A 20,215-nucleotide genomic window follows, 5' to 3' on the forward strand; every position below is an offset into this window, starting at 1 on the left:
GTGCTCACCACAAATAGAAACATAAGCAGCTTTGGCCTCGAGTCATCCCCAGCCTCCCCCTGCCCACGCACATCCCTCCTCTTTCCCCGTCCAGCCAGAAATGTGTCTGCTCCCTTATTTTCCTCCTCAAAACAAGTGCCACCCACTCCCAGCGGCACGGTGCTCCCGCCTGTCCCCTGGCTTTTCAAACCAAATGACAGATTTTTGACTAAAAGGTTGTTTGCAACACAGCCTGACAGATCCAGTGGGTTTCTCAGAACCAGCACACGTAATCTCCAGTGGGATGATCGTGGGGAAAAGCTCAGTGTGTGGAGAAAAAGAAAACTGGGCTGGAAAAAATACAAAACCTTTCTGATTCCTCGTCCCATGAAGCTCTTAGGGGTGGGCAGAGTGGACCACAAGGTTTTTGCTTCAAACTGGTGTCTGGCATTGGGACTGCAGCAGCAAAGACAGGTGCTGGGAGCTCTGCCTGCAGCCCACACCTTTTACAGCCAGCACCTTCCTGACCCTGCAGGATGGGTGCAGGGGGCTAAAGGCAGAGCCATGGCAGCAGCTGGCACCCTCCTGCCACGTGTAGCCTCATAGCTCCTGGCTCCAAGGAAGTCAAAGCCTCCCCTGGCCTGGGAGATTGGGAAAGTGTTGGCAGGAACCAGAAAACCCTTCCTCTCCCTCCACAGAAAATAAAGGAGGGGAGGGGAAAAAAAACAAAGAGAAGAAGTAGGTTACGCAGCATATTTTTGGGGGATGATCTTCAAGGTCTTTTCCAATCAGAATTATTCCATGAATCTTATTCCACAGCAGGGGGATGTAAGATAAGAAGTGGTGACTCCCTTGGAGTGGGCTGGGATGCCACTTCACTTTTTCCCTCTAAACTCCTTCCTCTCCAGCAGTTTCATTTGCAGCCATTTATTAAAAGCTCGTGTTAGTGAGAGCTCTTGCTGCTGGTAGGAACATTACACTGGGCTCTGCAGCAGGACTTGTCATTCCTAACAGATGCCTGAACCTGGCTCATCTAAACTCCTTGTCTGTGGGAAGCAACCATTACACAGCATCACACAGCAACTCACACTCTCCTGTGCTCATTTATGGGCACTTAATAAACAGCTGGGAGCAAAACAAGAAAAAAGCTCCAGTTGCCAGAAGGCAGAAGCCCAGCACTGAGCTGGAGCACTCACTGTGCCCCCAACCTGCACCCCACAGCAGGCAGCATCCCACCCAGCCAGGTCTCAGCCTCTCCCTCCATCACCCACCTGGGACAATCTCCTTGGGGAGGACTCATGAGTGCAAGATTTGGCTTTTTACCAGCCCTGGCCTTGAGGATGAAGCCTTGGAGCCTCTCTTGCCCGGTGGTGCTCCCATAGGAAGTGCCACAGAGAATGCAGGGCTGTGCACAGTGGCACTGTGGCCAAGAGGCTGTAGCACCAAAGGGGTTAGAAACACAGTGTGGTGTCTGGATGGCCAGAGGAGCAGTGGGGAAACAGAGCTCTTCTGCTGCCTTCTCATCTCAGTGGTGCCCCAGGGAGATGCAAGAGCTGTTGGAGCTTCTCTGCACAGCTCCCAGTTGTCCAACCACATCATCCAGTGCCTGGTCCACGAGGACCTTCTCTGCCACGCAGGACCCAGGATCCGCAGCCACAAAAAAAGCCTGGATGCTCTGTTAGTGCAGACCCTCCGTGCCGGATACCAGAACAGCCACGTTCCCTCTCTGCTGTGCTTTACTGTCCTCCTCCATGGGCTTGGGGCCGCTCATCCCCCAAGCCCTGTGGGGAAGGGAGCTTATTGCTCCTTGTCCCGCTGCACGTCCCGGCTGGACTTGCAGAAGTCACTGCGCAGCAGGCGGTAGAAGAGGATGATGTTCATGGGGGTCATGATTGCCATGCCCACTGTGCCCACGGCGTACGTTGCTGGGGGCACGTTCTCCCGATTGAGGAAAAGCCACCGGGACATCCAGGCCAGCGTGGTGATGCGGAACACCACGTAGGTGCCCAGGTTGACGATGCTGTTGAGGCGGTAGCAGGTGGTGTGCACCAGGTTGGCCATGAGAAGGATCTGCCTCAGGTGGAGGAAGATGGAGTTAATCTCCACCAGTAAAGCCACGAGGGCAAACCCCACGTACTGGTGGAGAAGTACTGAGATGCCAAAGCAAACGATCACCTGGGAAGGAGAGAGAAGAGAGGCTGAGGCCAGGAGCTGGCTGTTCCCAGCTGCTGCAAGCCAGAGCTCTTCATGCTTGAGCACAGCATGGAGCAGAGGTGGAAATTATTATGAGGCCAGTGCCAAACCACTGGTCATCACCTTCCACATATCTTTGCAGCATCAAATCCGTCAGATAAAGCCTCCCAACCATTGCATGAAACTGGAGCAGCTTTTGTTTTGTTTTGTTTTTTGTTGGTGGTTTTTTTGTTTGTTTGCTTGTTTGTTTTTTTCCAGTGGGAGGAGAGGGAAACGGATTTATAAACTCCCTGTTGGCAGAGGAGACAGAGCAGCCTGACCTAACCCTGCTTTTGTGGCCTGGGGAAGGCAGCTGGTTGTGGCCCAGCAGGTTTTTCCACACACAGTGAATGTTTAACAAGGGAGACGTATAGCCCAGGGCTAAGGTTGCTGCTGGCTCAGGGATTCTCCCCAGAACAGGCACGATGCTGTAGGGATTATGTGGCTTTGGTGCATCAGAGAGCCCCGCGGGACACCCCAAGCGTGGCATGAGGCACCCAGGGGGCTGCTGGATGATGACGACGCTGCCAGGGGCAGAATAGGCACAATTACAGCCCCACACCCTCCCTCTAGCACACTCAGTCCTTTCTTCAGTTTATACCATTAATACTGTTCTGTTTAAGAGCCATAATGCTGTATTGGCTCTTTAATGAGATTATCTGCTCCCCACTCACTAAGTCACTGTCTTGGCCTGAATTAGCTCTATTGTGGAGATGACCTTTTGACTCACTGGGCTCTGCAAAACAGCAGGTCTGACCATCACCTCCCCCACCCCATCACCAGCAGGTCCCAGTTCTGTCCCTCTCCTCTCTCCTCAGGGACAGCTGACCCCCTGTGCCTCCTCTGTACCCTGCAATGTCTCTGTGCTCTGCCACCCCCCTGCCCTGCAGCATCCACAACACTCCAGTATCCAGACATCAAAGGGAAACCCACACTGGGCACAGCCAGCAGCAGAGGGCACCCCCACCCCATGACTTTGAGCCAGATGAGAGGAAAGCACCCCAAGGTTGTCCCCACAGCTCCAGCCTCCCTGGTTGCCCAAATGCCAGTCTGTCCCTCAGAGACTGGCTGGTGCACTCACCACAGAGTGATGGAAGAGCAGCTCCCAGGATTGGTGAAGTTTCTGATTGCACAACATATCCACAAAGTCTTCAAGGAAATAACCTGGGATCAGAGAGGCTATGAGCAAAGAAGGAGAGGCAGGAATGGCTGTGCCAAGGGACCCCCCCCCGCCTCTAGCTCTGCACCAAACTGGGCTGGACAGCTCCTCCAGGGAAGTGAAGGCCACAGCTCAGCCCAAGCCCTGGGTGGGTGGATGGTGAATGGCACAGAATAGGATCACACACAGGAGAAGGGAATTGGTGTGGTTTGGGTCCCTCCTGTGACTGCTCTGCAAGAGGTACTCCTAAGGAGAGGCACTAACTAGCTTGGATCATTCCTGGAGAAGGCTGAGAGCAAAAGCAGCTCATGGATTCTCATCCTGTTTCTGTCCCAGAATGAGACCATTTCAGCATGAAGCCCTTAGCTGTAGGATTCGTTGCCACCAAACCAACCCCATGTTGTCATTTTAGATACTCAAACCTCTTTGCTGAGCTGCAGCCATGCCAGGAAGCTTGTTAGCATTGACCACAGAACTGGAGAGAGATCCACAAGAAGGTGGAGGTGGCCTCCACACCAGCAGGTTTAGCTCAAAGCTTTGGGGGAAATACATCAACCCCATATTGCGGGTACTTTTTGGATACCCCAAGCCCTGGCTGCCCCATGAGGACAGTGGCAGGCAGCCCGGTGCCCAGTACCTCCTGGCTGTGGTGCCGTGGGACAGAAAGGAGCCACTGTCCTTTGCCAAGAATAGGGCAATTGTCTGGGGTGCCTGAGACATCGCTGCCCACGACGTGGCTCAAGGGGCTGGTGTCAGGCACTGAGAGGTGCCTGAAGACCCTCCAGGGGGGGTGAACAGGGAGCAGCCCACTCCCTCCTCTCACCTACAGACACGGCGACCAGGCTGTGTGCCCCAGGGGGATGTGTGCCCACCAAGTCCTCGGACAGCTCAGGGTGGAGGCAGAATCTGTGGAGAAGAGGGGCTGTAAGTGCCAGACACTACTTTTGGTCCCCCGGTTCCCTTGGTACCCACCTGGTGCTCCTCACCCTCCCTGTCCAAAGTACTCCTCATCCCCGTCTTGGACACCGCTGTCCTCCTGAAGTCTCCCTGTCCCTGACAGCCGCAGTACCGATCTGTCCCTCGGTCCCCCTGTGCCCCTTGGTCCCTCCTCCATCCCTCAGTGCCCCCCAGTTTCGAAGTCCACACCCTCCCCAATGCTCCCCAGGGTCCCCCAACACCCCGCATCCCCATCTGGGCCCCCCCAGTGGCCTCAACCTCGGTGTCCCCTTGGCCGCAGGTTCCCATCGGGTCTCTTGACGCCCCCATTCTCCTCTCCCTCCCGAAGTCCGGGTCTCTCCCCTGGTCCCAGGTGCCCTTCGGGGCTCCTCGATGCTGGGGCCGCTCACCCGGCCAGGGCCCCGCCACCGCTGAGCACGCTGTGCGCCAGCGACGTCCAGATGTTGCGCCACTTCCAGCGGTTGCGCCGGGCCGAAGGCGGGGGTGGTACCAGCCGCTCCAGTCCCCGGTTCAGCAGGAGGAAAGCGGCGAAGGAACCGGCCACCACCAATAGCCCCGGGCTGAAAGCCATGGGCAACCACCAGCCCGCAGCCTCCCCTCGCCTCCCATGGGCACCGGCAGCGCTGCTCGACGGCTCCGCCTCGTTCGGACCTGGGACCCGCCCAGCCACCGCCCCGGGCACCGACACCGCCCCAAGCCCCGCCAGCGGCACCGCCCAGGACACCGGCACCGCCCCGAGCCCCGCCACCACCCGGAGAGCAAGACCGGCACCGCCCGGGGCACCGACACCACTGCGAGCACCGGCACCTCCCCTGCGGAGCTCCGCGGCCTCGGAGGACCGGAAGCACCGAGTATCGTTCTCCCAGGGAAGGGCCCCGTTGCTGGCGCTGGGATTTCCCGCATCCCCCCCGAAGGACCGCGGTTCCCCCGGGGCAGGACTCGAGGAGAAGGGGAACCGGGCAGGAGCACCCCTCGGGTGCGGGGTGTCCCGTCACTGTGCTGGAGCTGGAGGCAACTTCTTCGTCCCCTTGAGGTTCCTCCTCCACCTGAGTGACAGCAAGTGGCTGAACGCCTCACCTGGAAGGTGCTGGTGGGTCTCCAGCCCACAGCACCCCTGGGGTGCCAAGGAAGCATCACTGTGATGCTGTGCTGGAGAGCCGTCCCTCACCCTGGATGAGGACTCACACCAACACACACCACTGCCTCTGACTGCAGACCAAGCAAGAAGGTCCAAATGCAAGTAATAAAAACATGCCCTGCCCACCAGGTTGTCCTCCACCTCCCTGTGTCTTGTCTGGTCTCAAGAGGAGCTCCCTGATGTCTAGAATACTCCAGCTCTGCTGTCCCTGGTTTGTGGGAATTCAGGATCCCATAGTCACAATTTCTTTAGTTCCATCCTACAACTATGCTGCTTTTCCAGTTTCCCATGATTTGCTGCTTTTTGGTGTCTCCCCCAGAAGCTGCACAGACCTGGCCGCTCCTCTGCAGACAGGATGAGTCAGGACTGTGTCCTCACTGATTAATGTCAAACACTGCCTCTCATTTGAGGTATTTATTTTGGATGAAATCTACTTCACTGAAACAGAAAGTTTTGGAGTGATGGACACTAAAACATCAACAAGTGACATGATGGAAGGGACACTGAGAAGGGGAATGATTCAATCAGATTGGAAGGAGAGGGGTGAAATAGTCCCAACTGACAGAAAATAATCTGTTTCTGCTGCAGAAATTTGCTTAAAAGCTGGACAAGACAAAGTTATTTCGTAACAGTTATGTAGTGGGGAGAAACTGCCTGAAGCAATCAGCAGATGTAACTGCTTGGGGGATTATAAGTAATCTCATGAATTAGGAATTGAGGGATCACATAAGCTAATCTGTTACTGAGAAGGCCAAATGCAAAGACATTTCTGGTTAACAGAAGATATCCCAAGGAAAGGGAGACATGCTGGGCTGCTCAGGGCACTGAGGAGGAAAATAATTGAACAATTAATTGCAGTATAGAATTGCAGAGAGCTGATCTCCTAATGAGAAATCTTCTGCAGTATTTTAGCCTCAGAAATCATATGGTAACACCCCTGCCCTCTACCTACCTGCAGCTAAAGTCCCAGACCATGATGTGCCTGCCAGCCTGGCCCCATCTGTCCCAGGGACTCCTCTGTTTGTGGTATTTTTCTTCTAATTTGACCAGACTAGAGGAGAGGAATAGTTAAAATATTTCCAGGCACTGAAGTGCTTTTACCTACCACTTCCATATGGGAGGAATTTAAGCCATGATTAATTGAGCCTCTGTTTCAGGGGCTTCGATCCCACTGCTAGAGCACAAGCAGCAGCTACATGCATATTACTTTTTTAATACCTTTAGACCAGATTTTACTTAATTTTTCTAAGACTTGCCATCAGGCAGTGGTTTCTTACAAGCTTTTTTTTCCCACAGTTTTCTCCCTTCTTCTGCAGTGATGGCATAAAACAGGGCTGGTTTCAGAACTCCAGACTTCTTAGCCCAGTCACAAAACAAGTGCCTTGACACCAGATCACGTCAAATATTCAGCCACATCCCACTGACTCCGCGGCCAGGCTCGTCCCTAGTGGGGCCGTGCACAAGAGCAGGGACAGGAGCTCTCGGACACGGCTGCCACAAGAGGTCCCTACACGCTCGCTGGAGAGAGCAGCCTGATCCCATGGGACTCTCCATTCACACCTTATTTGGAGATACTGCCTTTTTCACCCAGATTTCGAGAAGTTTTCCAACAGTCCCCAAACGGCCTCGTTTTCTGCAGGGAGGCAGCTCAGCCTGCTGATGGGTCGCTGCCTTTCCCTCCTCCCAGCAAGGCAAGGGGACTTTTGCCAGACATCAGCAAGGATGTGCCAAAGCCTATCCCGTAACCCCGTGGGGACCACAGCTCATCCCATAGCGGGGGCTCTACAGCAGCAGCCGAGCTGCAAGTCGAGGTTACAGCAGTTTTTTTCAATAGCTGGACAGTGGCCTTTTTCTCCCTCTCACAGGCTGGAGGTTCTCTGCAGCCCATCTGGGACAGATAACTAATTTTTCACATTATAGGACCACCAGTTTGCTGATAATCCCCCATACAAATTTGTTCAGATAAACTGTGCCTCCTCTCAGATGCTCCCTGCTTCTCCTGGATGGAGTTTTGGTCATTGCAAGTCACCTCACATTGAGATGTGCTTGCTCAGCTGCACCATCCCTTGCACAAAGAGAAGCCTGTTCTGTGCTCAAACACTGCCTGGGGCTCACCATACCTCCTGACACACCATGCTCCTTCTGGTGAAAGTGATGCTCCTGTTTTTGGAAAGTCTCACTCCTTTAATCTTCTTCTCTCCAGGCAGGGAGGGGAATAAATCCCATCTGCTTGTCTAATGCCAGACCTCACATTATTTAGGCTCACACCTAAAATAATTGCAGGTGTCCAGTATCTCAAAACAAATCAAGCAGCTTAGCTTCCAAACTTTAATTAGCCATCATCTTCCTTCCTATCTGAAGTGTATCTATCTGCTAGGCCATAGGTAGTCAGATTATATAGAAATGCTCTACATATTCATATTTTCATCCAGAAAGTCTGTAACTCCACACACTTATGAAAGGATCTACCATTGCCAGATGTAAATGCTTGGGAAGACAACGTGGCAGAGCACCCATAATTTCTCTTACCCTATAAGCAAATTAATTCCCATTAAATATTTCCTTTTTCATGTTGTCTTCCCTTGTGGGATAAACATTCTTCTCCCTGTTTAGTACACCATTCCCAAGCTTAAGTAATTTTTCACGAATATGTATACGCTCTCTGGCTACATCATGATGTTTTGATGACCACATGATTTTTTGGCCATTCAGACAGGTTCAGAATGAGCCCTGCAAGGTGGAAGCACATCTCAGCCCTACACCCACTCCTTGCAGCATCACACACTGATGAGCCCACTTGATTCCTCCAGCATTATGAATATAAGCACAGGAGCTTCCTCACTGCATCTCCTGCTGCTGCCGGCTCTGCAGCTCAGAACAGGTTAGGTTCCCTCCTGAATTCTCTCGTTATTAATATCACAAACCAAGCTGTTCTGAGAGCAATGTCCCATTAATCATTTTAGCTCTGCTGCAGTTTTCACCTCGCTTCCTCTTCCTGCACCTGAACAGTCTTCAATAACATTCTTAATACCATTAACCATTAAGTGGTTAACGCTCAGTTAAAATCAGCCAGTTTACCAGGACAGGGAAGAAGCTGACCTGAGTGAGCTGGGGGCAAGTAAAGGTGGGACAAGGATGCATCCACACTATGGCATGAAAAGATGTGCTATGTTGGGTGGTGGCAGCAGGGACTTGAAGGGAGGAGAGTTACCCCCTTGAATCTTTGCTTTTCTGAAGTGCTGACAACTCTGGGGAGACAGCAGAACTGAAGATATCTAATAAAATATGAGGTCATCTCAGTGGTTTGTGAGAGCCAGCACCAACACATACAGCAGATCTGGTCAGAGGTGTCTGATGCCTACCTGAGCTCTGCAAATTGGTTTGAGAGCACCAATTCCTTTTGCTCTCTTCCTTCCTATGTTTTATCCTGCCATGTGTTGCAAGCAAAGTTCTTAACCACTTGGGGTTGCCTAACAAAGGTGCTTACAGAGCATATTCCCAAAAATCTGCCTCCAAAACTATCCCACTGTCTGAATCCCCCGAGGACATACTGTGTATCCCGAGGCACTGGCTCTCAGACAGACAGCAATGCAGCATCCCTGCATCTAACCCAAACCTTCCCTCTGCAATCCACTGCCCTTTTCAACTTTCTATCCTTTGTCATCATCTCTGCCCCCATCAGAGGGAGAATTCTGTTTTGTCTTTATCCCTTTGCATTTTATAAAAGCCCTTCCCAAGGCACTCAGCCACGTCCATTGGCATCCATCAACATCCAAGTTAGCTTCTCAGCCCCACAATGTGAAAAACACAGAGGACTGAGTTCCACACCTTTGTACCTGCCACTTTGCTGGTGCTCTGCAGCTTTCATCCGTAAGCAAACAACATTTTTCACTGATTTCTGCTGAGTCAAGAGAAAGCATCCACGAGAGCTGCTGCTTCTCCACATGGGAACATGCTTCTGGGGAAAAGTTACAGAGAGTTTTAACAGAGATGTTTGGTAGCCAAATTGCTTCACATTCAGGCTCCTGGCCAGGAAGGCAGAGCCCAAATCTGCTTCTTGGCTCTGTGAGAAAATACCTCACACCTGTGCCCATCATGGGCGTGCATTGCCCGTGGGCTAAAATCACTCCTTGCACAGGAGTGCCCAGGTACCCAGCACTGAAAGGTGTGCTCGTGGCTTGGTGGGTCTGACAAAACAAGCTGTTTCCCAAATAATTCATCTTGCACTTAACGAGCATCCCTGTGTGTGCTCACTTCTCCAGGCCATGCCTACTGGAGGACTTTTATCCATCCCCCGTACCCCATGCTGGATTTGGAAGTGTGCTGTACTGTAGAAAGCAGGTTCCTGCGAAGCTCCAGTTCTGTGAAGGAGATGACAGCAGCACACTGCTAGTAACTTCCCCCCCCCTCTAAATTTTGAGCTGTATTTTAAGGTTGTGAAACATACTGACTGTGAAACAGAGATAAGAACTGGAGTAGACACAAACAGTGTAGGCGTTACTCCTGGGTTTTTTTTGCAGCTCCCACTCTGTTGCAAAAATAGTACAGCAAGGAGCACACTGCTCTGTTCCATCCTCCAAGGACCAAAGGATGGTGGGACCACATGCCCGGTCATCGCTGGGCTGAACCAGAAGGAAAGCTGGGATGTAAGGCACATGCAGAGGTGCTGAACTCCTCATGTTTCTTAACATCAAGAGATCTTACAGAAGAGATCAAATTAAATCATAGAATGGTTTGGGTTAAGGGACCTTAACAATCATCTAGTCCAAATCCCCTGCTGTGGGAAATGACAATAATTTAAAACAATTTTAAATGTTATAGAAATATATTTAAATTAGTAACATCATTGCAAAGAGCTGAAAAACCACACTGCACTTAGCTAGGCCACTTTCCATCCAGCAAAGGGGTAATGGGAAGCTGCAGCAGGCTATCCCTCAGTTTCAGTTTCTCATTGCACATGTTGCACCTGGTCTTTAGACCACACCTGCTCCATAATTCCTGTGTGCCCTTAATTATTTTGCAATTTTAAACCCCAGCAAAATACACCTAATTAGGTGCAGACCAGTTGCATCACCCAGCCGTGGGCTGGTGGCAGTGAGAGCATAAGACACAAGGGAGTCACCTCAGTGGAGAAGACACTCACAGACAGCAGTGGTGGTGGCTTCCAGACTCTGAGGACCAGGTGAGTACCCACCAATGCTCCTCCTGAGGGACCCTGGAGTGGGGCAGGGGAACAGTGGGGATCTGCAAGAGAAAATCACCAAAATTCTGCCTCAAACAACCCTCCTCTGCTCCATTTCTTGCTTATTTTTTTTGTATCCAAATGAAGAGGAAGATTTCTAATTAGCCTCTTAGCTGATTGCTGGGGCAGGGACGATGCTAAGGACCAAGGGGTTTGACTCTTTTCAAACCCAGGAGGCAGTTTGGGCAGGGATTACCGTTTTCCTGGCAATTAGAGTGAATAATGCCTCTGCACAAAGGTTGGGCAGGTTTTGGAGAGGCTGAAGCAGCTTTTCATTTGGGGGAGCTGCAGGCTACAGCAGCGTCACCTCATAATAAATAGTTTTATTTATTTACAATTGGTTTTAATCATATTTGCTTGCTCACCCTGTGCTGCTGTTGAATTAACAGGGCATGGGGATGGAAACAAAAAAAGTGGGTTAAGCCAGAAGATAAAAGGGCAGGGGAATGGCCTCTGGGTCTGGAGACAAAATTGGAAAAGTGGGAAAATAGGAGTTTTCTGCCAGTTGTGGGTTCTTGTTCATTGGACTGGGAGTTCAGGACCCAATGAGCAGGCAATACCAGTCATTCCCAGCTGGAGCAGTGGTGACCCTACATTTTGGGGTGGGATTTTGCACCGAGGGCACAGGGGAGGATGATCAGCCAAGGGGCACAAAACCAGCGCTGGCAGCAGCACCCATGGCAGCCAACCCTCCCCTCTGCTCCTCTGCAGGCACCACCATGGATGACGACGACACCATCACTGCCGAGGTCTGCGACGAGGCTGATGTTGGGGATGGAGAGTGAGTACCTGGCGAGGGGGGAAAGCCGAGGCCCGGCCCGACTGCCATGAGGCCTGCAGCAGGAGGGGCGGCACTGCCATGGCGCCAGCCGCCATGCTGTTGTTGGAGGCAGCGGTGCCCGGGGCAGCCATCTCTCCTTCACCTCTCCCACAGGCTCCGTGAAGTGATGGTGGCCAGCTACCCGGTGCTGCTGGTGAGGAACAAGAATGAGTTCAGGGCCCTGGGCAGCAGGTGCCCCCACTATGGTGCCCCGCTCAGCAAAGGTGAGCCTGGGGCTGGGCAGGGGGCAGAGGCCATGGCGGGGAGAACGGCTCTGACCGTGCGGCTGCCGGGGGCTTCTCTCCTGCAGGAGTCTTGAAAGGGGAGAGGTTGCGCTGCCCCTGGCACGGTGCCTGCTTTAACATCAAAACTGGAGACATTGAGGAATACCCTTCTCTGGACTGTCTCCCCTGCTTCAAGGTGATTTCTTTTCCTTCTCCTGGCTTGGGCTGTGTCCCCCATTCCACTTGTGTTCATTTGCTCTCACAAGCTCTGTGTTCCTGACACCAACTGAAAGGACCTTGCCCTGGCACAGCTCCATGGTTCAGGTCACAAGGAACTACACAGGGGATGATTTCTTGGGATCATTTAACTTCCTGCCCTAAATCTCCTTTTGACCAGAGGTGATGCTGTACATCTTGGTATCCCCCCCAGCCAGCACAGCTCTTTTGGAAAGGAAAAAAAAAAAAAAAGAAATTTACTCCTCTTCCTGAGTGCTTTTGGGTTGAGGAGGAAAGCTCAGGAACTCCTCAGTATCACTTCACATCCAAGATCTCTACAAGTCACCCTTGGTGTATCAGACATATGTCCCTCTGGATCAGAACCTCTCAGAACCAACATGCACCAACCTTTCCCCCTTCAGGTAACAGTGGAAGATGGAAAGGTGTTTGTTACAGCGAAAAAGAAGGTACTGAGTTTACCTGATGTCCCTAAGCAAAAGTAGCAGCTCGGGCTAGGTATGATTTCAGCATTTCTCGTTTTCTTCTAGGATCTTGCAAGCAGCAAGAGGATGAAGACCACAAGCAAGCGATGCCCTCTCAACCGCGAGACAATGCTGCTTCTAGGGGGAGGTCAGTGGTCTGTGCTGTGCCTTTCCTACACATGCTGTGAGCTGCTACTGTCTTCTCCAGGGAGGATTTGCCTTCTTCCTCCCACTCCGTAGTGATGTGTAAGAGGGCTGAGGTGAACATCTTTTGTAGGTGTGGCTGCTCTCGTGTGTGCAGAGACACTTCGCCAAGAGGGCTTTACTGGCAGGATCATCATGGCCACCAAGGAGAAACATGTTCCATATGACAAGTCCAAGCTGAGCAAGGTTTGTATGTGAGCATGGCAGGACTGTGCCTGGGTACCACCTGTGAATTAGGGACACAGCCCACGCTCAGGACCAGGCTGAACAATTGAGGGACACATTCTGGCAAAGCAGGAGGAGTGCCGAGGCACCCACAAAGAAAAGGGGTGTAATTCCCAGCTAATATCTTGCTTCTTCCTACCAGAAAGGCTTTGATCAGTGTCCACCATAAGCAAATGATTTTATCCCCTTTCACCAAATTCTTCCCACTAGAGTCTACATTTAAAGTGTTTTTCTGAGGAGAGACAAGATTATGGGGGTGGGGCAGCAGAGGGAGCTGTGATTTACTAATGCAATATTTGCCCCTTATGCAAACTTACTTCCTGGTATGCAGTGCAAGAACATTGCTGGCTGTGAGAAGTGCTTTATTTCATATTTCTGTTTTGTGTCCAGGAAATGAACTTGAAAGCTGAGGATGTCTACTTGAGGAAACCTGAATTCCTTGACGCTCGTGACATAGAGTTCTGGACAGAGAAAGAGGTACAAGAGCAGCTGAGCTCAGTCCTCAGTGGGTGGTCCTGTCCCTGCCATGGGAGGGGATGCTCACACCTGCAATCAGAGCACTGTATTTATAGAAATTAAGGCTATTCCTAAGTACACACATTATCTTCCTGGACAGCATCCAAAACCAGTGTTAGGGACAGTGTGCGTGCCTTGGTGTGTAACACTGATCTGTGCTACCTGTGGGCAGATGTGTCCATCACAAGTGCATAGGGTGACCCTTGAAACTAGCCTTCTGCACACCCCTAAGAAGAACCAAGATTTGGGTGCTGTCATATTAACTGCCTCTAAAGCCTTAGACCTGCAGGAAGGGAGAGAGAGGATCCCAGCATTTCTCATCTTGCCTTATTGTCCAGAAACAGGGCACACACTCTCACAGAATCACAGGGTTGTTTGTGTTGGAAGGGACTTTAATGATCATCCAGTTTCAACCCCCATGCACAGGCAGGCACACCTCCCACTCCAAGCCTCACTCAACCTGGCCTTGAACTCTGCCAGAGATGGGGCAGCCACAGCTTCTCAGGGCAACATGCAGCACAGTCTCACAAACCTCAAAGGAAAGAATTTCTTAAGATCCAATCTGAATCTCCCCTCGTTCAGCTTGAAACAGTTCCCCCTCATCCTATCACTACAGGCCTTTGTAAGAAGTCCCTCCCCAGCTTTTCTCTAGCTCCCTCATGGACTAGAAGGTGCTCTGAGGTCTCCCTGGAGGCTTCTCTTCTCCAGCCTGAACAACCCCAACTCTCTCAGCCTGTCTCAGGCAAGTAGGAGGGATTGATGTGTCAGGACACGAGTGGACCAGGGGTGCCTGTCTGATCTTTGCCTCCTTTCTCCTGCAGGCAGTGTCAGTGGATTTCCAGAAGAAGAAAGTTCGCTTTATGGACGGGTCCTCACAGAAGTACAGTCAGCTGCTCATTGCAGCCGGCAGCCAGTGAGTGCCCAAAGCATCTGTCATGGACAAAATTTTAAAATGGACAAGATAGGTCAACACAGAGGCTTGAAGGTCTTCTAGAGGCATGCAAAAGTTGGGGGCAAGAGATGAGACTGAAGGACAGGATGGGACAATACAGCCAGGAGATGGCATGGGTTTGTGTTCCCCTCTCATTCTTTCTCTTTCATTTCTGATCATGAGATGTATCTGGATTGTCTCTTTTCCAGGTCCAACCCCCTCAAAGTCCCAGGTGAAGATCTGCAGAATGTGTACTTTCTCCACACCCCAGAAGACTCTCATAAGATCTTAGAACAGGCAACTGGGAGGAATCTGGTGATCATAGGCGCTTCATTCATAGGTACCAGGCTGGAGTGAATATCAAGTCATCAGTGACAGCCTTGAAACCCATTCCTGCTGTGTGTGCAGATTAACCAGAGGCCCTCAGGGAAGGGATGTTTGTTCACTGCCAGGCTTGGTTCCTCCCCAGAGCCCTGTAGCTGGTGTGGGGGGGTATGAGTTACACAACATGCACTCACCCTTTCCTAGGACAGCCATAAAACTTTGAAAGCCAGAAATAGCTTCTGGATAGGGACAAATGGAAATATGCCTTATGAGAAGGTCAGTGTCCTTCAGAAGAGCTGGACTCCCCAGAAGCACCGGGATAGTGAAGGGGCAAGGCATGGAAAGGGAGCCCTCCTGCACACAAGCAGGAGCTGCTCTTTGCATTTACTAATATCCATGAGAATGAAGAAGGGAGGAAGGTAAATACCTCAGCCCAGAAAGGCACAGAAGAGCAGTTAAGCACTGGCACTACATCAGATTTGTTCTCCTCACCTGGAAGGCAGAAAGGTTTCCAAGGAGGGTGCAGGTTGATGCTTGCAGCCAGCTTACCTCGGGCATGCCTTTCCCTTGCAGGAATGGAGATAGCTGCCTTCCTCTCTGACAAGGCTGGTACCATCTCAGTGGTGGAAAAAAAGGAGTTCCCTTTCCAGAATGCTCTGGGTCCTGAGGTTGGAGGTGTCGCCATGAAGGTTAGGAAAACCTGGGACTAATTTCTAGGGTGAACAGCTGCTATGCAACAGCCCTGTGCTTTGCACCAGCCCAGGAAATGTGGCCCCAGTCCCAAGTCCCAACCCCACATGCTCAGCCACCCTGCTCCCCTCCAGCTCTCTGGAACTGCTCACACATGGCTGGTCCCAGCCTCCCTCACACACATACCATGCTCCAGCTCAACTTCATCCCCAAGCCCTCATCCTAGACCCACCTCACACACCTGTCTTGGCTGGTACAGCAGAGCAAGGCCAGGCTTCCAGACACTTTGTGCCAGCTGGGGACACAAATGAAACCTCTCTGAAGCCTGGAGCAGCAGCTTTTTCCCTGCCTGGCTGCAGCTGTTTTTACAGCTCTACAGGCTGGAAATTCCTAGCTCATATACTCAAACCAGCTTCCTCTTTCTTCTCAGATGCTGCAGAATAAAGGGGTGAAATTTTACATGAAGACAGAACTCCGTGAGCTGAAAGGAAAGGATGGAAAGGTCAGTCACGCAATTATGACCCTGAACTGCTAGTTTGTAACCCAGCAAACTGAGTTATAACCCAGTGCCTGTATCTAGGCTTTTCTCTCCCAGTCTAGACACTCACATTTCTTTTCACCAAGTGTAATTCTGGGCTCCAAGGGCACCAGTATGTGTTTGTATCTCACGGACAACAGCGTGATTTTCTCTTATGTTCCTGGCAACACACGTTAGTTGGACAAGGTGATCTGAACCTGGGGAAGAAGAAAAGACAGCAAAGAATGAGACAGCAGGGAGGCTGGAGGAATTAGGACAGAGTTTTTTACCCTTTGTTAGTGATTCTTGCTTCCTTCCTAGGTCACAGAGGCTCTTCTTGACTGTGGAGAGAAACTACCTGCAGATGTGGTAGTGGCAGGAATAGGTAAGAGACTCCTGTTGGGACAGGGAGACAGCTTTGGGCCTGGGGAGAACAGCCAGCAAGCCCAGAGCATCCCAGTGCACTCCCAGGATACCATTCCCTACAGTCTCTACCCCAGCCCATTACCGTCCAACCCTTCCTTTTTGGCCTGAAAGACCTGGAAGAAGTCAACAGCCCATGGGTAACACTTGGCAGGAGGAAAGGAGCTACTTACACTCTCAGTGTGACTTTGGCATGCCTGCTGGGCTCCCTAGAGGTCACTGCTGTGTTATCAGAGTATGTCTTGTTCTGGGCCCTTTTTTTATTGCCTCGTATGAGCTCAGCACCAGCACAAACACTGGACACTGCTGTGAGCTGCTCTGCTCCAAGCAGGTGGGGCAGGCACTGCAGGCACATGCTTGCTGCAGTGCCCAGGCCAAGTTTCCTCCCTGCCTTTGCAGAGCTTTGCTGCATTGGTCCTTGCTCCTCTCCCTGCAGGGGTGTTCCCCAACTCAAACTTTCTGAAGGGCACCTCCATCGCCAGAGATGAGCACGGTGCCATCCTCGTGGATCTGGTAAGTGCCAGCTGAGTATCCCTGGACCACCCCTAATCCCTTCCCTCTCATCGTTGCACTAATTGGTTTTTGCCCCGTTAGCACATGCAAACCAACATCCCAAATGTCTTCGCTGCGGGGGATGTGGTCTCCTTTCCTGTAGCTCTGCTCAACTGGGACCGGTCCAGCATCCATCATCAACAGGTGGCTGAGGCCCATGGTGAGACAGAGCTGGCAGCTCCCCTCAGAGCTGGACATCAAGGGCAGAAGGGACGGTGGCATAACAAGAAGCAAGGGGCAGTTCTTAGATAAACCACAAGAAATTAAATATATTTCCTCTGCTTTCTCATCACAGGTCACATTGCTGCCTTAAACATGCTGAGGAAAGGGAAGGAGTTGCACACTGTCCCCTTCTTCTGGACCACAATGCTTGGGAAAACCATCAGATACGCAGGTAGGAAGGGGCAGAGATATGGGGACAGACAAATGGTACCCCAGCCAACCTGCTCATCTACCAGCTGGGTCAGAGGCTTGTCAACACACACAGCAGTTGTGGAACCAAGCTGAAGCAGCTCAAGTTTTGGCCTGGCTGCCATAGTGGGTTTGTGAACCCTAGTTCTGAGCTCTGGCCCTGCAGGTTACCCAGACCTTTTGTTCTTTGCTGATCTCCAGTGGCTTAGAGGTCACAAAGGAGGAACAACTTCCCCCTCCATGGCTGGGGGGAGCCTGGGGTCAGAATGCAGACCTGAACCTCTGGGTCAATTCTCCTTATCCAGGGCCTCCATGCCTTCTCCTCAGCCCTGTCCCAGCCTGGCCCCCTGCTCAGCCTATTGCTGTGATGCTTTCTCTCCCTTTCACAGGCTGTGGAAAGGGATACACAGAGACTGTTGTGAAGGGCAGCTTGGAGCAACAGAAGTTCCTAATCTTTTACATCAGGTGAGTGAATCTGTGGCTGGTCTATGCCCTGACATGGCAGCACCCTGGGAACAGGCAACTGCTGGCCCTTGAACCAGCAGTGAGATGGTTTCAGAGCAAAGCAAAGCAGGGCAGGGGATGATCTTCAGTGAAGACACCAGCCAGGCAGGGAGCCCAGGGCACATCTCCTGTCCCTCAGCCCCACTGCTCCCAGGCTCCATGCCCAGCTCCCAGCAGTGCCAGGCAATCTGCCCTGAGCCCTCCAACATACAGCTGGCCTCCAGCCAGGGTGCCACAAGGATGCTGCCCTGCTGAGCTATGTCCACTGGAGAGAATCACATTCTTCTGCTTTCCCTCTCAGGGATGGCACCGTGACTGCAGCTGCCAGCCTGAACTGTGACCCTATGGTGTCTCTGATTGCTGAAGTTTTATACACAGGGAAACAAATCTCTAAAGAAGAAGCAGAGTAAGTGATACCCTGACTGAGCTGGTGGGTGGCTCTGTGCTGTATTGCCCCTACCAGCAAAGCCCACCAAGAGACGTGAAGTTGAGATGAGTTACAGCAGATCCCCCCAAGGTACCTCTCATTTACAGGGCCTGTGACATCTGCAATACACCCTCGCTGGCAGAAACTTGAGCTTGGTATATATCCAGCCTTGAAGGGCACAGATCCTTGTCCTGGCACAAGAGAAATAAAATCCTGACCAAAGCCCCAGCACCCACATTTTGTGTTTGCAGACAGCCCTGGCATGCCGGGGTGAAGCAGTGCTTTCCCCTCTCCTCTAGATGGGGACCTGCTGGGCTGGATAAATAGGAGGATGCCCAACTCCTGGAGCTCAGCTGAGGATCTGACCAGGCAGAACCAGCCATAGGTTCCCAGACCAACCAGCCCCACCCACTCCTCTTCTGCTGGCTGTTGGCAGGCAGCTTTCATTCAGCACACCGGTCACGCTGACCTTCTTGCTTTGCAAAAAGCACAATTTCCCAGCAAGGGAAGCTGTGACCGAGGCAAGATGCTCTCCCAGCTAGGAATGAGGTACTCCATGTGCAGGAACTCACATGAAATACCCTATCCCTAAGGACAGAGAGCTGCCATGCAACCTCTGAGTGAGCAGCACCTGCTGGCATCACTACAGCTGCCTTCAATATTGCATTAGCTGCCGCAGCAAATGCTTCCCACTCTGACAGCAGCCAGCCTCCAGCAGATAAATCCCAGCCCCAGCTGGCCTCCCCTCTCCTGTGGTGTCCCCACATGCTGGATGCCTCTAGGAGGTGGCCAGCTGCTGCAGGACACACAGCCTGCATGCAAGAGGAAAGAGTTATTAGATGTTTGCAAGGCAGCAGCAAGGCTGGGATTTCTACAGGAAACACTGCACTTACTCACCGGTCACATGGGGCTTTGCAGGAGGAAGGGTAAAACCCAAGAGCAGGGCAAGTCCCTGCAGGAATGCTTAATTTGTCAGCCTAAAACCCCCTCTGCTTTTACAGCAGATGCAGCCTTGCAGTGGCCCAAGTCCATTTGCTCAGCAGGTGAGATGCTGCAGTGCTGGTTTTGTGCTAAACACAAAAACTTGCACCTTTTCCTGCATGATTTTGATCTGAAATACGGTGTTTTACATTTCCTGACCCCAGAGGCTTAGTGCTGCTGCTCAGGGCAACTCTCTGTCCCAAAACAGCTATGTCTTACCAGGAAAAGGGCTGGTTTTCAGCAGAGCAGGTCAGTCCTTTGCAGTGACAGGAGGAAGCAGCACATCTCAGCATTACCCATCTGTTGAGGGGTGGAGAAGCTGGTGGCCAGAGCACACAGCTCCCCTCCGTATCAAACATTGACACTACTGCAATGCACATAAGGGAGCACAGTCCAGGTGTTGCCCCTCCTTTCCCTCAGGCATCCTGCACATACACCCTAGGACATGTTGGACCCCAGGTAGTTGCCAGCTGTTTTGTATGAACCTGGAGCAGGGTGGAAGAGACCAGCTCTACCTCAAGCTGGAGATGTTCACATATGGTCTTTCCACTCAAGAGAAGGATCCAAGGGGTTTTGGAGGCCCTACTCTCTCTGGGTGACAGTGACCCCAAAGAAACTTGGCTTCTTGTAGCCATCAGCAGCTTTCTATAAGGGCTGACCCCAGCACAAGAGATCTGCTCCACTTCTACCTTTGAATGGACACCAGACCACGCTCTGCACATCAACCCATACCAGCATTTGGGAGCAACCCTGCCTTGAGCAGCTGGAGCCTGGAGAGGCAGATGTAGTTGAGACTGTGCAGTTACTCAGCACACTTCCTCCCTGCCCACCCTAAGAGCTGGGACAAGCTGTGCTCTTCCTGGCAGGCCCCGAGCAGCAGCGCCTGGACGCTCCTCCACTTCCCGGCCACCAAAGCAGCTTGGGAGGTGGTGGTCCTCACAGTTCCACAGGAGGCACCTCCAGGGGTGCAGAGGCTCCCAGGGGCCCTCACTCGGTCCCTACAGAGGTATTTCATCCCACACTGAGCTGTAGGAGAGCCATACAGCTCCCCTCTCAGCTGG

At 52.1% G+C, this 20,215-nt stretch overlaps 2 protein-coding genes across 3 annotated transcripts; one reads left to right on the top strand and one right to left on the bottom strand.

Moving 5' to 3' along the window:
• Positions 1-718: 718 nt before the first annotated feature.
• On the bottom strand, positions 719-5,062 carry TLCD2 (TLC domain containing 2). The gene is made up of 4 exons (XM_071765014.1): positions 4,717-5,062; positions 4,194-4,276; positions 3,293-3,375; positions 719-2,154 (listed from the first exon to the last, which is right to left on the bottom strand). The coding sequence occupies exons 1-4, from the start codon at positions 4,896-4,898 to the stop codon at positions 1,777-1,779; spliced, it is 726 nt and encodes a 241-aa protein (XP_071621115.1). The 5' UTR covers positions 4,899-5,062; the 3' UTR covers positions 719-1,776.
• Positions 5,063-11,383: 6,321 nt separating this feature from the next.
• LOC139805977 (apoptosis-inducing factor 3-like) lies at positions 11,384-18,395 on the top strand. 2 transcript variants are annotated; one of them, XM_071765012.1, is made up of 18 exons: positions 11,384-11,488; positions 11,642-11,751; positions 11,838-11,947; positions 12,390-12,434; positions 12,516-12,597; positions 12,727-12,839; positions 13,269-13,355; positions 14,216-14,307; positions 14,535-14,665; positions 15,223-15,338; positions 15,770-15,841; positions 16,178-16,241; positions 16,716-16,792; positions 16,874-16,991; positions 17,127-17,225; positions 17,632-17,707; positions 18,048-18,152; positions 18,281-18,395. In XM_071765012.1, the coding sequence occupies exons 1-18, from the start codon at positions 11,385-11,387 to the stop codon at positions 18,321-18,323; spliced, it is 1,644 nt and encodes a 547-aa protein (XP_071621113.1). In that variant the 5' UTR covers position 11,384; the 3' UTR covers positions 18,324-18,395. The 2 variants fall into 2 exon arrangements, with proteins under 2 accessions (XP_071621113.1, XP_071621114.1); XM_071765013.1 differs by lacking the exons at positions 11,838-11,947; positions 12,390-12,434.
• Positions 18,396-20,215: the final 1,820 nt, after the last annotated feature.

Source organism: Heliangelus exortis, chromosome 21 (assembly GCF_036169615.1).
Source record: "Heliangelus exortis chromosome 21, bHelExo1.hap1, whole genome shotgun sequence".
Lineage (NCBI taxonomy): Eukaryota > Metazoa > Chordata > Aves > Apodiformes > Trochilidae > Heliangelus > Heliangelus exortis.